The sequence below is a fragment of the Episyrphus balteatus genome, chromosome 2 (assembly GCF_945859705.1).
Source record: "Episyrphus balteatus chromosome 2, idEpiBalt1.1, whole genome shotgun sequence".
NCBI classification, from domain to species: Eukaryota; Metazoa; Arthropoda; class Insecta; order Diptera; family Syrphidae; genus Episyrphus; species Episyrphus balteatus.
In genome coordinates this window covers 125,290,412-125,306,238 of record NC_079135.1, presented here as the reverse complement: position 1 = coordinate 125,306,238, position 15,827 = coordinate 125,290,412, and the positions used below count along the sequence as shown (strand labels likewise).

General features: G+C 29.6%; 1 protein-coding gene across 4 annotated transcripts in view; it reads left to right on the top strand.

Annotated features, from left to right (window-relative positions):
- Nucleotides 1-14,436, top strand: part of LOC129911385 (uncharacterized) — a 163,379-nt gene extending 148,943 nt beyond the window's left edge. For all 4 annotated transcript variants that reach the window (XM_055989186.1, XM_055989184.1, XM_055989185.1 and 1 more), the window contains one exon: nt 13,090-14,436. In XM_055989186.1, the coding sequence (XP_055845161.1) occupies nt 13,090-14,009 (920 nt within the window). In that variant the 3' untranslated portion in view covers nt 14,010-14,436. The remainder of the gene's footprint in view (nt 1-13,089) is intronic.
- The last annotated feature ends 1,391 nt before the right edge of the window (nt 14,437-15,827 follow it).

The window sequence follows — 15,827 nt, the reverse complement described above, 5'->3', positions numbered from 1 at the left end:
TTTGTTTTGTTTTTAGGAAAACTTAAAATTCAGGTTTGTTAGAATTACTTAAAGCATTAAAAACACTTAATTTAATCGATACCCTTAAAGTCGTTTTCAAGTAAAATAGCAAACAATATTTATTTCCAAATTCAAAGATAAAAAATTCGGTTGAATAAAAGAAAAATAAACAATTTCAACCAAGATACTCAATCATTTAAAAAAAAAACAAATATTAGTCTCATTCAACCATTAAATTGGTTGGTCGTTTTGGATGAAATTAAGCATTTTTGAATGGGGTTGAAATCGTTTAAATGTTTTTTTTTTCTCAGTCAATTTTCATAAAAAAAATTATATTTGGATTTAGAAATAAATTATTTTGTACATTAATCAAAAATTAATGCCAAAAATGTATGTCGAAATAGAAGAAAATGGAGAAAAAGCTTTATTTACCTTTATTTTTTGTCAACTTTTTTTTCAAAAACATAATTTTCACAGTAAAATTCGAGTTTATCTCAAACAAAAACATAGATTTTCAAAAAACTTTATAAAAACCCAACTACATGTGCATTTTGGTTATAAATTAAAATAAAAAAAAAATGTTTGCCTCATTTTGTTGTGATGTAGATGATGTACCTAGATCTTTAAACACAATTTTTATAAATAATTTTTTTGGATGGGAGGAGTGCTTTTGAGAGTAGTAGTTAAAAAAACCACTTTTTTCCGTTTCCTTTTTCACTTCGATCTAAATCTATACGATTAATCCTAATAACTTTTCTCATCACTTATTTTTGTGAATGATTTTTTGTGCTCCAAAAATGACTTTGGCACTGGTCTATAAGAGTTTTTATTGCGAAATTACATTTTTTTTTTGAACAAAATTAACAGTTTCCGTCTTAGAACCATTTAAGGTCAAATTTTTTTAATTCGAAATTCTGTATTTTAAAGTTCTACAAATACAAAATTATCCTGTCAAAAAATCTAAAATTTCATAATAATCTTCAAATTCATAAAAAAAATTTTGGAATAGGTACAGAATTTTGAAGCCCAAAAAATTACTTTGACAGGTTTGAATTTAAATTTCCAATTCTAAAACATTTACAGAATTTTAAGAAAAACTTAATTATGGATTTATAAATTAAAAAAAAAAAAAAAAAAAAACATTTAAAAGAATCGAAAAGCAGAATAATAGAACACAGAATTGAATTGGTCATTTCAAAAACCACTTAAGTGCAAACATTTTAATTTTTGAGGAACGAATGAATACTGTTTCATGCTCATTCAGAAGAATCTTGAACTTACTTAACTTAGTATTTGAGTTGTAAGAAAATGTATAATTACCTTCATATATTAGAAATAATAAAATAAGTCTTGAAAAAATATGTTGGACTTGCTATTTTCTAGCAAGGAATTAGGGTACCTACTTTGTGCAAAATTTTAACAAAATTAATTTTTAAACACAATTTTTGTTGCTTATACCTAATTGAAAATTACACTTAAAAATGTATATATTAACAGGTCACATGTGTGTTTATTTAACACTTTTAATGAAAAAAAATTATTTTCACCTGGGTTGGGTCAGTAATTGTTTGTTTAGTGTTAATTGTAATTCCGCTTCCACCTTTATTCAAAATTTTATTGATACGAATTTGAACCCAAACTTTAGAACTTTAACATCTCAGTACTTTTTGTGCCAGCATAATTTCAATAAATGAGAACTTGGCTCTTTTTTTAACAGTAATGTTTTTGTTGTGATTTCACTACTTTTAGCAAGGTATGGCTGTAGAATTGAAAATCTCTATATTTGATGAAAATTCAGTGAAAATGGGCGCTTGCCACGCCCCCTTACTAAAATTCTCAAATTTTAAATGTTTTCCTTTGTATAAACTTCCAGCTCTACCGCATTCTACCAAATTTCAAGATGCTACGATAAATCAGAAGTGCTCTATAATATTTGATGAAAATTCAGCGGCTGAATTGAAAATTTCAAATTTTCGATTTTTCCCTTTGTATACGCCACAAGTCCTATCACCGCGTGTAAAATTTTTTAGTTTCTACGATAGCAGGAAGTTCTCCATAATTTAGATGAACTGTCAATGAGTCTCAGTTACGGTTTTTGCGATTTTTGAACCCCTATATCTCAGAAACTACTCATCGTAAGAAACTGAAATTTTGTGAGGAGTTTGACCAGCTCAACAAATGTAGCGATTTCTAGCATATTTTGTGTGGAAATAAGAGGGGGGTCGAAAATGGCCTGAGTTGTTTCCTGTAAATAAGGATGTAGTACCAAAGTTGCTAGAGAACTTGTTTGGGCACTACCGTGCCCCTTTAGGTATATAACAAACATGTTGATTTCAACTTAAAATTTATCGAAGAAGAAAAGATTTAAAATGAAGAAATTTAGTTATTTAAGTTACCGTCACAAATTTCATATACAAATTTGCACGTGCAAAAACTTCATCAAAAACTGTTATAAAAACATCATTTCTGATTTTTTCTGACTCGAAAAAGGATTAAGTACATATAATTTTGTTTCAGCAATACAAATACTCATAAATATAAAGTAACCTGTAGATAACTTAACTGTTCTATAACTACGAGTTGACCCAATATAAGTACAACCATTGTTTATTGTTTCTTTTTTATTTTTGAAATCATTTAGATTTACATTTTTTAGACACACTAGCATTGAATAATTACAAATAGAAGTGGACACCCAGGGAAACGTCCGCTGTAAAATTGTAGTCGCTAGTATCGTGCGTTGAATTAAAAAAGCAAATCCAACAATCCAAAAGCAAAGCCAACAATCCAAAAGCAAATCCAGCAACCCAAAATCAAATCCTAAACAGCTTATACATATAGATAAAAGTTTTCCTATTTCAAAAAGTGGAGATAGCCTAGAGGATAAGGTGAATGTCTGTTAAGTTTACCTGCCCAGGTTCGAATCTGACGGGAAATTGAGATTTTTTTTTTTTTTACATTACTAGAATAAAAATTAATGAAATTTCTCAAAAAAAAAAATCTCCACAAAAAAAAAAATTCAAATTTTACCGGTATTCGAACCTAGGCCAGTAGGAGTAAAAGGCATCGTCCTTGTTCTCTAGACTAATATGACTTTCCAAAATACGAAAACTTATATCAATATAAGCTCTTTGAAATGTATAATAATAATTATTAATTTTTTTATGAAGGTTTCAAAAAAAATTTAATTAATTCTCAACTCGAAAATACATGCGCAAACCTGTAGTTCATCTATCTTCCGGTACTCTTATAGTCGCATGAGTAATCTGCGGTGTCACTTCTATTTGTAATTATTCAATGACACTAGACACTTGAAGACACTTGTTGAGAAGTTGTAGTATAATGATTACGAGCAATACTACATCTAGGTCACGTTTACAACCATGTGCTTTTGAATCATACTATTTTTTTGGTTGAGGTTAAACTTTGTTAAACTGGAATTAATGAAGAAAGTTTATGAAAGGTGAAATGACTAACCAGTGCCAAGGCATAAAACACTGATTTTTTTTTAAATTAGATTTTACCAATACTTAGCCACAATCCATCTAATCATAAAAAAGTAGTTAGATTTCTTACATAAAAACAAAACATAAAAGATAATTTTGTAGTCAGATTCTGAAATTTGTATTAGTTTAAAACTATTGCATATTTACAAGGTACCTCGAAGATTGTTAACCCTCAAAAACACCAAGCAAACAATATATCTCAGAAAACATTTTACATTTTGTGTAACTAACAACAACGAAATCCATATTTTTTCATAAAGCTCGTATATATTTTGTTATGCGCGGGGATTTTGTGTTTATTTTTTTGGTTCATATTCAGCTTCAAAAACTAATAGCAAAAACAAAAACAAAAAAACTGTAATAATGTTTGTTCTTTATACATGTGAAACTCTTGGTGCATTGTGTGCTCATTTTTGTTCTCACAGGTGCTAGTCTCAATCCAGTCCCAGATAATACAATATTCTCACCCTCATCCAATCCAGCATCGCATTCGAATTCATACAATACAAATAATGGCAACACCAATGGTAACTCAAATAATTATGCTAACAACAATAACAATGGTGGCAATGGCAATAATGGTAACAGTGGCAGTGGCAGCAATGGCAATCGCAATAACCCAAACGCACCCATCGATCCGCATTATGTGTTCGGGGCTCCGTATTCACAGCCCATCATCCCTAACATGCCAATATTTCCATTTAATCAGCCCACACAACCTCCAGCCTTTCAGCAATTCCCACAGCCCAATCATCCTGGCAGCGGCCTGAGTCCTGCATTCCCGCAAAACATTCAGCCAGTGAATCCATACAATCCACCGTTCATATTTGGCCAGCAGCCTTTCTTTAATCCCGGCGGCACCGGCGGACCGCCAGGCTCATTGGCGCCCGGCGGCGGCGGTGGCAGCGGCGGCATCGGGCTCGGCGGACTCGGACTCGGTGGCTATAACAATCCGAATATGTTCAACAAGCCACCGCCACAATACCTGCCCAATCAGAATCCATATAATCGACAGACGCAGTCCCATCCGTCATCGGCTGCTGGCGGTGTGCATCATGGGACAACATCATCAGGAATTGTTGTAGTTGTTGTTGGTGGTTTACTTAGTCTGTCAAGTGTTGGCGGTGGTTTGAGTATGGTAACTGATGGATTTGTGCTGGGATTGGCGATGCTGCAACAGCGAATGGCGAATTTGCTTCGAACGTAATGACAGGTCCAAAGTGAAGAGAAAATGAGAGTGATATTCGCCGTGCTTGTCAAGGCTTTAATGTCATTTTGTCATTTTTTATTTGTGTGCTTCATTCAGTTGGAGTTTTTTTTTTAATCTTCTCTCAATGTTAATTACTATTTTTTAATTATTTTTATCATCATTTTTGTCTTTGCTTTAAAATTATCGCATTTATTTTTTGTGTTTTTAATGTTTTATGTTCAATTTTGTGTCTAAATGAAATTTCGATAGAAATTTATTGAAATAAGTTAGAAATAAGTTTTGTTTCTTTTGACCACAATGTAAGACTTGATTTAGCTGTTTGACTTAGTTTAATTTAATATCAAAACCTTACAGATATTTGTTTGTTCTTAGTTTTTAAACTTCGTGAGTCTTAACTTCTAACCTCAAAAAAGGCTTAAATTTCATGTTTCGACATCTTCTTCAACCTTAAGTGCTTCTTTCATTAATAGACCTTAATGCTAAGCGACAAATGGAATACTATTTAAAGTTAGAAGAACCAAAGTCTTATTTTGGGTTACCATAATGAAGATCGCTATCAAAAGAACATTGAAACTTTCAGCAAATTAATGATTTTCGTTCCGTTCTAGCCTAATTTTCATCAAAAATTTGCTAATTTAAGTTGGTGTTGCAGTTCATTTTTGGGTTAAGCCTTAACCAAGCTTCTCCAGCTGGCTATATTCTTAACCAAGTTCTAAAGATATTGGATGTGACTAACAAGAGAAAGGTTGCCAACTCAACATTCTTTTTTTGTATGTCCTCTAATTTTTTTTTGTGATTTCAGAATTCAGAACAACTTTAATTCTTAAATTTTGCATTTAAAAAAAATCAAAAATTTGTCTAATCTTCTTTCCTTAATCTCGTTTCCAACGCCAACGATACATAAATAGTAAGCTCTTTTGGAAAAAGCAAGCATCCTTGCAGTACAATTTTCCGCTAACTTCCCTAGAGCAACATGGCACACTCTGTGCTTGAGAGTTTTTCGTCGAGAAGTTTATAATCTCCTAAAGTTTCAAAAAGATGTTTTGCAACATTGACCATTTGCGAAACCCTTTTTACCTTAAATTCTTTTGGTATATTTTCGAGAAATGAAAACCTACTTTTGTTCAGCCTATCCCAAAAAAAAGTGTATTGTATTCCCTCTTAAACTATCGACCAAGGTAATGGAAACATTGGTAAATGGTCAAATTATGAAATATCTTGAAAACCGACAAATTTTAAACGAGAGTCAGTACGGTTTTCTTAGGAGGAGGTCCACTTGGGATCAGATGGCCTATCTATTTGAAAAGAGGAACCAATTTTTGCACCATTTCGGCGACAGTAAAATTGTTTTGTTTGATATTTCCAAGGTATTTGGTAGAGTTTAGCATCAAACTCTCTTTTTCTCTGGTCAAAAGTGTATGCTCTTGTTTTCGAAAATTCCCTGATCAGACTGATGAGAAATTATTTTTCGAACCGCTCAATTTAAGTTGTATTAGATGGGTTCAAATTTGATATCTTCTGGCGTTCCACAAGGTTTCGTTCTAACACCTACGCTATTTATTGTTTTGATCAATGACCTTTTAAGTGGATTTCTAATATTTTATCGACGACAGCACTCTAAGCTTCTTATACAACAGTCCCTCGGAGCTGGAAATATAGCGACAACTTACTACCAACTCATTAAATTCTAATCTTGACAGGATTTTTCAATGGGGCATTATTAACCGTGTGGAATTTAATACTTCCAAAACTTAATACCGCCTCGTGTCACTTAAACGCAACATTCCCACCCAACCCATATTAATGATTATGATTAGGATCATAGACGGAACCGAAAGGCGTTCAGTACTCAGTATGTGCATTTCCGGCCATTTGTTATGAAATGAACACATACTTGAAGTGGCTTAAAGTACTTAGGGTTCTTCGATCGATAACTTGTAGAACTTAAATACTTCTATCTCACCACCATTTCAATTTATTCTTCTTCTTCCTTTTCTCGGCGCTGTTATGATCTCGATGTCGAGGGGATCATTAATATTCCACGTTTCTGCTTCACACTAGTGATCCACCAGGTTGACCTCAGAAATCGGTGGCAAGCCTCCCGGTTTTGTATTGTTCCATTTCTGAGCCCAAAATTTAAATTTAAATTTCAAACAAAATTCAAAAGTTAAAAATTCATTTACCGGAGTTAAACTGAAAATTAGCTATCTTATAAACCTTTGTTATTTAATTTTAAGTACTTAGAAGTTGTCTTGATTTCTGAATAAAAGTAACCTAACGAAGCATTATAGAAGTTTATAGGCATATTTTTTACTTTAAAAAAGAAAACAAATCTTTCAAGGTTTATGTTTTTAAACACAATACAATCGTTCAACATAAATAAAATATTTATTTAATTATTTTTTTGTTAAACATAACAATTTTAATTTTCAATTTTTTGTATCTAAATCAAGTCTCTCACGTTAATTTCTTTTTTTTTTAAATAAAAAACACAAACAAAATAATAATCAATCAAAAACGCCAAAATGTACCTAACAAATAAAAGAAAAATATAAACAAAAACATAAAAATAAATAAAAATTTAATTTTTTTAATTTCTTTTGAAAATCTTAAGTTTATCAATATATGTAATAATGATAAAAAGAAAATTGTAAAATAAAAGACCAAATTTCATGATTTTCAATTTCTGCTCTAAAACTATCACAATTAAAAAAAAAAAATAGAGTTGAAAAAATTGGTAGTAACACATAGATAGATTTAAAATATTTTAAATCCAAAATATAAAAAAAAAATGGTTTAAATAAAAATATAAAATATATCTGAATTATAAAACTTAAAAAAAAAAAAACTACTTCTTCCCTCTCGAGTTACAGTTCATACAAATTAACTGCCAGACAATTATTATAAAAAAAAAACACAAACAGCAACAACAAGAAACCAATTTTTAAAAGCAATGTCCTCAAACTTACAACAAAAAAAAATAGTTCAGTTGTTTATAAATCCTTACCTCCAATTTAATGAACAAAATAATATATAGTAAAATATTACCAAAAAATTATTAAGTGTTCAAAAGAAAGTAGAATTTTTTCCTTCAACAACGAATTTTGTAGTTTTAAATGTGTAAAATAAAAAATTGAAACAAAAAACTTAGGTATTCAAATTAAAAATAAAATAAAACAAAAAAAAAAAGATACATTAAAATAAAAATTGATAAAAAAAAATAAAAATTGTTGGGTGATGGCTTTACAATAAAATTTAATTTAAGAATTTTAGAATAACAATTAAAGAGTGAAATAAATGATATGTAAAAAATGCGAATTATAAAATAAATACGAATTTGTTAAAAACTAGATTTAGAATGAAAAAAAAAAAAATTGTAAATAAAAACTTAAAAAGTAAAAATAAAAAGAAAATCTTTAATTTTTATTTAATTTTATCCTTATATTTTCATAATGTATAAAATAAAATCATTACTTTTCTGTAAAATAGAACTAAAAAATTATGTATGTAGCTCTCAATAAAACTGAATAACTTTTTTTTTTAGCAAACTTAAAATTAACAACAAACAAATATACATAATTATATAATATTTAAGCCTGATAAATGATTCCCCTTTAACAATATACTTACTATCTATCGAATTTTATCATTAAATTACTAATATTGTGTTCATTTTAATGTAACATTTATAAATTTATTAACATCCGTCCGCTTGTATTTTTTTTATATATACAAAAAAAAAATAACATTAATATTAACAAAAACTATAGCGAAACAATAATATACTTTATTTCGCAAATTTTCATTTCATTAAAAATAAATTAACAATTTGACAGATAAAAAAAAACGAATAAAATCTCTGTCAAAACTAATGCATTTATGTAATATTTAACAATAATATATATAATAATTTGCTTTAATATTTTTCTAATAATTTTTAACTTAAGTTATTTTTTTTTTTAATTTTTGAATACCTTCTTTTTCGGAGGTAAAAGTGATGTATTTTATATATTTTAATTTTGTTTTCAGCAATTTTCTTATTTATCAGTATCTGTCTATAATTTGTGAAGAAGTCAAGTCAACTATTAATTCAGCTGTAGTATTTTATGAAATTTCTTTCAATAGAAACGTTTTACGTTTTAAGATCTTCACCAATGAAGGCCTCGAAAAAAATGTATAATTTGAAAAATAGCCCCCGTTCCATACGATTTTTTTCTATTCTCAACCGTACCTTCCTACATTCTCTAGATTTTTGGCACATTCCTCTCAATTGTTTGCCAACCCAAATATCACATTTTATAGCTTTGGTAATTCATTGCGCTGGTATTTCATAACTTTGGATTTTCATATAAATTTGACACCCATAACTCTGTCGCTCCAAATGAGAGGGTTCTCAACCCCAAAAACTAGTTTGTATACTCAAATTAACCTCCACTACACATCAAAACAAAAAAATCTTATCCTACCCAAAATGCAAGGTTCGGTCAAAATTTTGTAACATTTCAATGGACTTGTTACTAATTCTACAAATGCCTTAAAGAACACAAACAATATCTAAGACCAACTCGTTTATTAACTCCTCAGTAAGAAAATGGCTCCTAGATCATTGTTTCTTTGCTCCTTCAGGAAATACTGGCCGACAAAATTCTTCGTACAAAAATAAAAACTCTGTTTTTAATATCTTTAAAAGGGCACTTAGTTAAGAACTGTATTATTTATAAAAGGGACACAATAAAAGAATACGCTATAAATAGCATTTCACTTGTGCTTAAGACAAATATAAAAGTAACCATGTAAAGATATTGAATATTAAAATATTCCAAATTTGTAAATACATATAGTAAAATTAATAATAATAATTTTGTCGGGGACTGTAACTTTTTGTCTATATGGAGACCTTAAAGTTGATTATTAGATTTTAGGTTTATATTCGTGCTCTCTTGCAGACGGTTGATCAGATGTCAGAATGCTATAGAGAAGCGAAGTCCATTTGCACACAAAATTCACAGGAACAAAGAAAAGAGCAAATAATTCTGATAAGTGCTATAGTGGAGTAACTAAAGCTCAAAAATTGGCAATAATAGGGAACCCGGCCGAACAGCTTAGATTTTGATGATCTTTTTTTTCAAACGTCGGTTATTAGAAATACTTTAAAGTCTATAGATTAAAAATTGACGGTGTTGCCGTTTTGATTTTTTAAATTTAATTCAAGATTTTTGTGAACAAAAACAATTTTTTTTCAAAAATTTTTCTTAAATTTCATAAATTAATTGATGCCAAAAGATTGTCTAGGAAATTCAAGGAAAAAAAATATATGGGAGTGACGGACAATCTTCCATAGTTCAAGCGATAGATGCAATTTTCTTATTAATTGACTTCAAACAAAAAAAAAAATATTTGAACACAACGACAACACCTACAATATTCAAGTATACATTTTTTAAAAGCTAGAAGCTTAGTCATATATGTAAAATTAAAATTAAGTCAATTGAATGAACGGCTTTTGAAAGAATGGTAATTGAACTCAGATTTTTGAAAAAAAAAAATTATTGAAAAAATTTTAACATGTCGTTTTTAAACTTGGTCGTAATATAAAATGCATTTGTTTTCAAATTTTTTTGGCCGCATTTATTATGATTTCAAATTATAAAAGGAAATGTCAATATGTATTACGGTTTATGAAAAAAAATTAAAAAGTATTTCATTTTCGAAGAACTTTTTTTAATAAAAGTTTTGAAAAAAAATGTAACTTATTTTTTTTTTAAAGTTCAACATCTAAACATAAAATTATTTTTTATTCATTTAATAACCCTTACTGTTAAAAGTTAAATAGCAAAAATTTAAAGTTCCTATTTACCACAGTCTCTGAGAAAATTAATTATTTCAATGCAAAAATTCAGTTTTAATAAAAAAAAAACCATTGAAATTGAAGTAATTTTTCATTTTTTTTTTCAAAAGTGTGATATATTTTACCTTTTTTGCTTTTAAATTCAACTGATAATATTTATGGCCAACAATTTTTTTTAAATAAATTCATATTTTATTAGAAAAAGTTTGGAAAAAAGTCATTTTAAATTTTTCTAATAACATTTTTTTTTTAATTCTGAGTTTGAGGACCATTTTTTCAAAAAGTCTTGGTTAAATTTAGTGGATTTAAATTTAAGAGATAAAAATGAGCTTCTGGCTTTTTAAAAATGTATTTTAAAATATTGTAGGTGCTGCCGTTGTTTTCAAAATATTTTTTTTGTGTTTTAGGTCAGAATGTTAGAAAATTGCATTTATCGCTTAAACGATGGAAGATTGTTCCCTACTGCCTTTTATATATTTTCCTTAACTTACCTAGAGAATATTTTGCTATCATTTGTTTTATGAAATTTAAGCAAAAAAAAAAATGGTTTTGTTTAAAAAAAAAAATTTTAATTTTAAAAAACAATACGGCAACACCGGCAATTTTTAATCTATAGACTTTAAAGTATTTTTAATTACCTACGTTTGAAAAAAAAATCGTCAAAATCAGAGCTGTTCGGCCGGGTTCCCTAATAATTTGCTTTGGTTACTCTACTACTAAAGGAAAACCTATAACAAATGATGTTATGAGGTGATATCTTGATGAAACTTCATGAACGGATGCAGTTTAGAGTGTTACTTCCGTTAGAAGAACTGCATGTGTGGGATAATATTATATTATCGCTCCAAAACTTCTTGAGCGTTGCTATGTGTCCCTATCTTTTTCTACTGATTAAATTAGAGACATCAATAGTCAAAACGTTTACGTAAGATCATAATCTTGTACCGTTATTCGACCCCAGATCTTCCTTAGATTGTTGAGAAAAGAGATGTTGCTTGTTGGTGTCTCTAGCACCTTTCTTAAGAATCGCCTTGGTTCTTGCAGCTTTCCTTTTCTGCTGGAAGTAGCCCTTGTACATGGCAGTTGTTGAGGATGATAGTTAAGAAGATCATTACTGTGTGCGGAAGCCTCCTTACGATGAAGCTACAAAATTGCCATCAGTTCCAGCTGACTTCTTCGCTATGGAAAGGACATTTCGGCAATCTCCTCTGGGTTTCTCAGTTTCGGGCTATCAACTCTATAAGAAGACTTCAGTGTGAAGTTACTTTCGGGCTGTGACTGCTTCTGCTTTTTAATGCAATGTTGTTGCTTGTTGGTGTTAAAAACTTTGGGTATTGGTGTCTTCTGTCCAACAATTTAGTTTACGTTCTTGAAGGTATCAGGTTCGAACTTTATTGAAAGTAGTCTCTCCTGGAGAGTGGAGTAGTTCATTCCACATTGTCTAGTGCAGTAACCTTATATATCTGACCTCGCCTTAATTCTGGTGGTTTTGATTTTTGGCAGAGATGTTTATCATCCTAAATTTTAAAATTCAAGTGTCGAACACAACATGGGCGAAAATGCATAAAATACCAAAAAAAAATACTGGAATTTTTCAGTCTTGTATCAAGGTTTTAAAGTAAGTAAAAAAAAATAAAATTGAAATCATTGAAAAACTAAATCAATTTTTTGAACATCTTGGAAATTTCGGATTCTTCAATTTTAAAACAAAAGTTAAAACCAACTTTGCAAAAATAATTTTACTCTATGGTAACTATTAAAAAAATAGTTTACAAAATCTATTGTTAATGTGTTGTCGATCAATATGTGTTTAGGTAGAGTATCGTAGAACTTTGAAGTTATTCTTGTTCTATAACTACTTGAACTATTAGTTAAGCTTTTCAAAATGTATTTTTTATTTTTTTTTTATAAATTAAAAAAAAATTATTTTTTCAGCCATAAAATAACTAAACAATTTTTAAATTCTAGTTACCCCTCCTCCTAGGCGAAGGAGACCTACTCGTAAATGGTCACGACAGCATTAAGTTACTACGATAATTCTAAACGCCATCTTTTTGGGCCCCGGAGTGGAAATTGGCTTATATATTCCTTTTTTCGATTATACATATTTAAGGGAATCCACTTATTAAAAGTCTTTAATCATTTCAAGGCCTGAGACTGAATTTTTATAAACATTTTCCAATTTTTTCAAAATTTTTTAACATCTTAAAAGATATTATTTAAAACTTTACTTTCAAAATTCATCACTTTTACCTTCTGCTTTAAATCAACAACTGTATTCACTGTAAATAAATTTAAATTGTATATTTAATTGTTTTATAACGTTTTTTCTAATTATTTAATAATATTCGTTTGCTTTAAAACATTTTGCTTATATCATTTTTTTGTGTTCTTTTTTTTTTTGTTTCTTTGTTTTCTCTTTTTCTTTGTGTTTTTATGCTGCTTATCATTTTTGTTGCGCTAAATGCAATCAAACAAAAAAAAAAAAAACTCCAACTCACTATATGTATCGGCGAACATCACAGACAGCGAAGGACCAGACACTGTAGCTTCCCATTCTCCATCTCACAATCAAGGTCCATCCTCACCATCGGCACCCTCATTCCCAGGTGATGGCAGTAGTAATAGTGGTGGTGGTGGAGGATTTAATGGATTCTCAGCTGGCGGCCACAGCTTGTACCCAACCCTACCGAATAGTAATCCTAATCCACAACCAAATCCCAATCCTTATCCCAATCCAGCTAATGGAGGATATCAACCATACAACCCGTACCCAGGAGGATATCAGCCAGCGCCACCTGCTGGTGGTGCCTATGGAGGCTACCAAGGAGGTGGAGGTGGTTACGGTAATGGCGGTTATGGTAATGGCGGTTATGGTGGCGGCGGTGCTGGAGGATACACTCCTCAACGTCCTCAGCAACCTGCACCGAAAGAAAAGAGTGAAGGTGGTGGTTTCTTTTCGAACTTCCTATCCAATCCGTTGGTCAATCAAGCGGTAACTGGCATCATTTCTGGTCAAATTTCTAAAGCTCTATCTGGTGGTGGTGCTGCTGGTAATAATGCTGGTGGACAGCCTTCAGGGGGATATGCCCCATCTGGTGGATATGGACAAGGCGGTTCTAATGGTGGAAGTTCAGGAAGCAATTTCTTGGGTGGACTTCTTGGTAATGTTTTGTCTGGAGCGGCTGGTGGTGGCAGTAGCGGAGGTGGATCATCTGGTTCAAGTGGTCTTGGTTTGTTGGGTCAATTCCTTGGAAACAGTGGTGGCGGTGGTGGAAGTCACGGAGCAAGCTCAGGCTCAGGTGGTATTGGTGACTTTTTGACATCCAAGAACTTTGGTGGTCTTTTTAGTGAGAAACCATCAGGCTCATCGTCTTCTGGGTCATCACAATCAAACGGTCCAAAAAGCTACCCAACTCAAGCACCGTACAACTATGGAAAGTAAATATTTGTATTTACTATTTTTTTTCTTATATATTTTTTTTTTTATTAAAAAAAGGAGCACAAATATTATGTATGTAATTGTTTTTATAAAAACTTTATTAAAATAAAAGCTCTTTAAATAAATAATTTTTTATTTTCATATTTTTATTTCAATGTAATGTTTTTTTATTTAACATTACTATCAAATAAACGAAAATAAATTGTAGAAATTACAAATAAAAAAAAAATATTAAGAAAAAAAATCGAAAATTATAACAATAATATATTTTTTACAATGTGAACAATAAAAATACAACAAAACAAAAAAGAAAAATGTGAATATATAATTCTAACTTAGGATCAAAAATGTAGTTAAATCATTTAAATTAAATAATAATACAAAAAAAAACAATTTTAAAATAAATAAATTACACAAATGAAAAAAAAAACTTTGTAAATCTTATAAAAATTAAAATCAAAACAAACTCAAGTTACATAATGTAAATAAAAAAAAAAAATTATTATAAATTAAAAATAAGTTAATTGTTTCAATTTGATTTTTTTTTCAACTAAAAAGGTGAGTTAGTGAAACAATTTTACTGGATGTTATTCGTAAATGGTTTGTATTTTTTTTTTATTATATTACAATTCATTACTTTGAAAAAAGTTCAAAATAGTAGCTTTATTTACTTAAAATGATCTATTAGACAAAACCCAATTTCGAATAAAGGAACGTTCCGTGCCTCTGATCTGCTTCAGAGTAGGTCGCAAATTGAAAGGCATATTTTAAGTGCCTTTATATTATTTATCTTATTCATAAAACGCAAAATATAAAGGGAAAGGCCCATTTTCGGACCTGTGTGTACAAAAATGAATTTAATATCAAATTAAAGGTGGGATTGAGCTTGTAATGTGTGTAAAATATTTCCAAAATCATTCATGAGAAAGTCGAGATATTTGAGGTTGAAGTTGCTCATCTCGAAATTGTGATTTCAGCAGTTTTTTCAAACAATTTATCGTAGAATGTGCAATATATAACGTAGAAAAATCATATTGGTATCAAATGAAAGGTATTTTTACAATCTATAGATATGCATGAACAATATTTTTTATTTTTAAACAAACTGATATAAGAGATATTAAGTGTTTACTTCTCAAGAAGTTATTTTTTTAACGAGGCCTTCGACACGTCGAAATATCAAAATAATCCGTAAAGACATTTACTTTTTTTTGCCATTATTTGATAGCTTTATAAATTACCTTTAATTTTAAAAATTGTGTGGTAGTTTTTAAGACAGCCTTTGGAATTAGCCTGTTTTCAATACAAAAAAAAAATTAGTTTTTAATGTATCAATTTTATTACACAGTTTCTTAATAAAAGTCTTATTAACTTCAAATACAAAACATTGAAATGAAGAAACAGTAAAATCTGTAATTGGTCCCAAAAAGCCAATGATTAATTTTATTTTTTGGTTTCGATGACAAATTAAACGTTATACATAAGTTCTTGGACGTTTGACACGAATCATTGGCTTTTTGGGACTAATTATAGATTTTACTGTCGCTTCGAAAAAAACACCATTTCACCTAAATTTTTTTATAAAAACTCTTTATTCTTGATTTCTATCCCAAATTCATCATTTTTGTTTTCACTAAAATAAAACACCCTTTTAACCATATTCTTATAGACACTTTACGAGTAGATTCATGTTTCTTATCTCAAAAGTAATATAATTACTGAATTTCAATAGGGTACCACTCGTATTACTCTAGTATTAAACACATTTTCAGATATACCCTTATTTTCTCTACACCCTAACAAAAATTTTATTGGTAATTT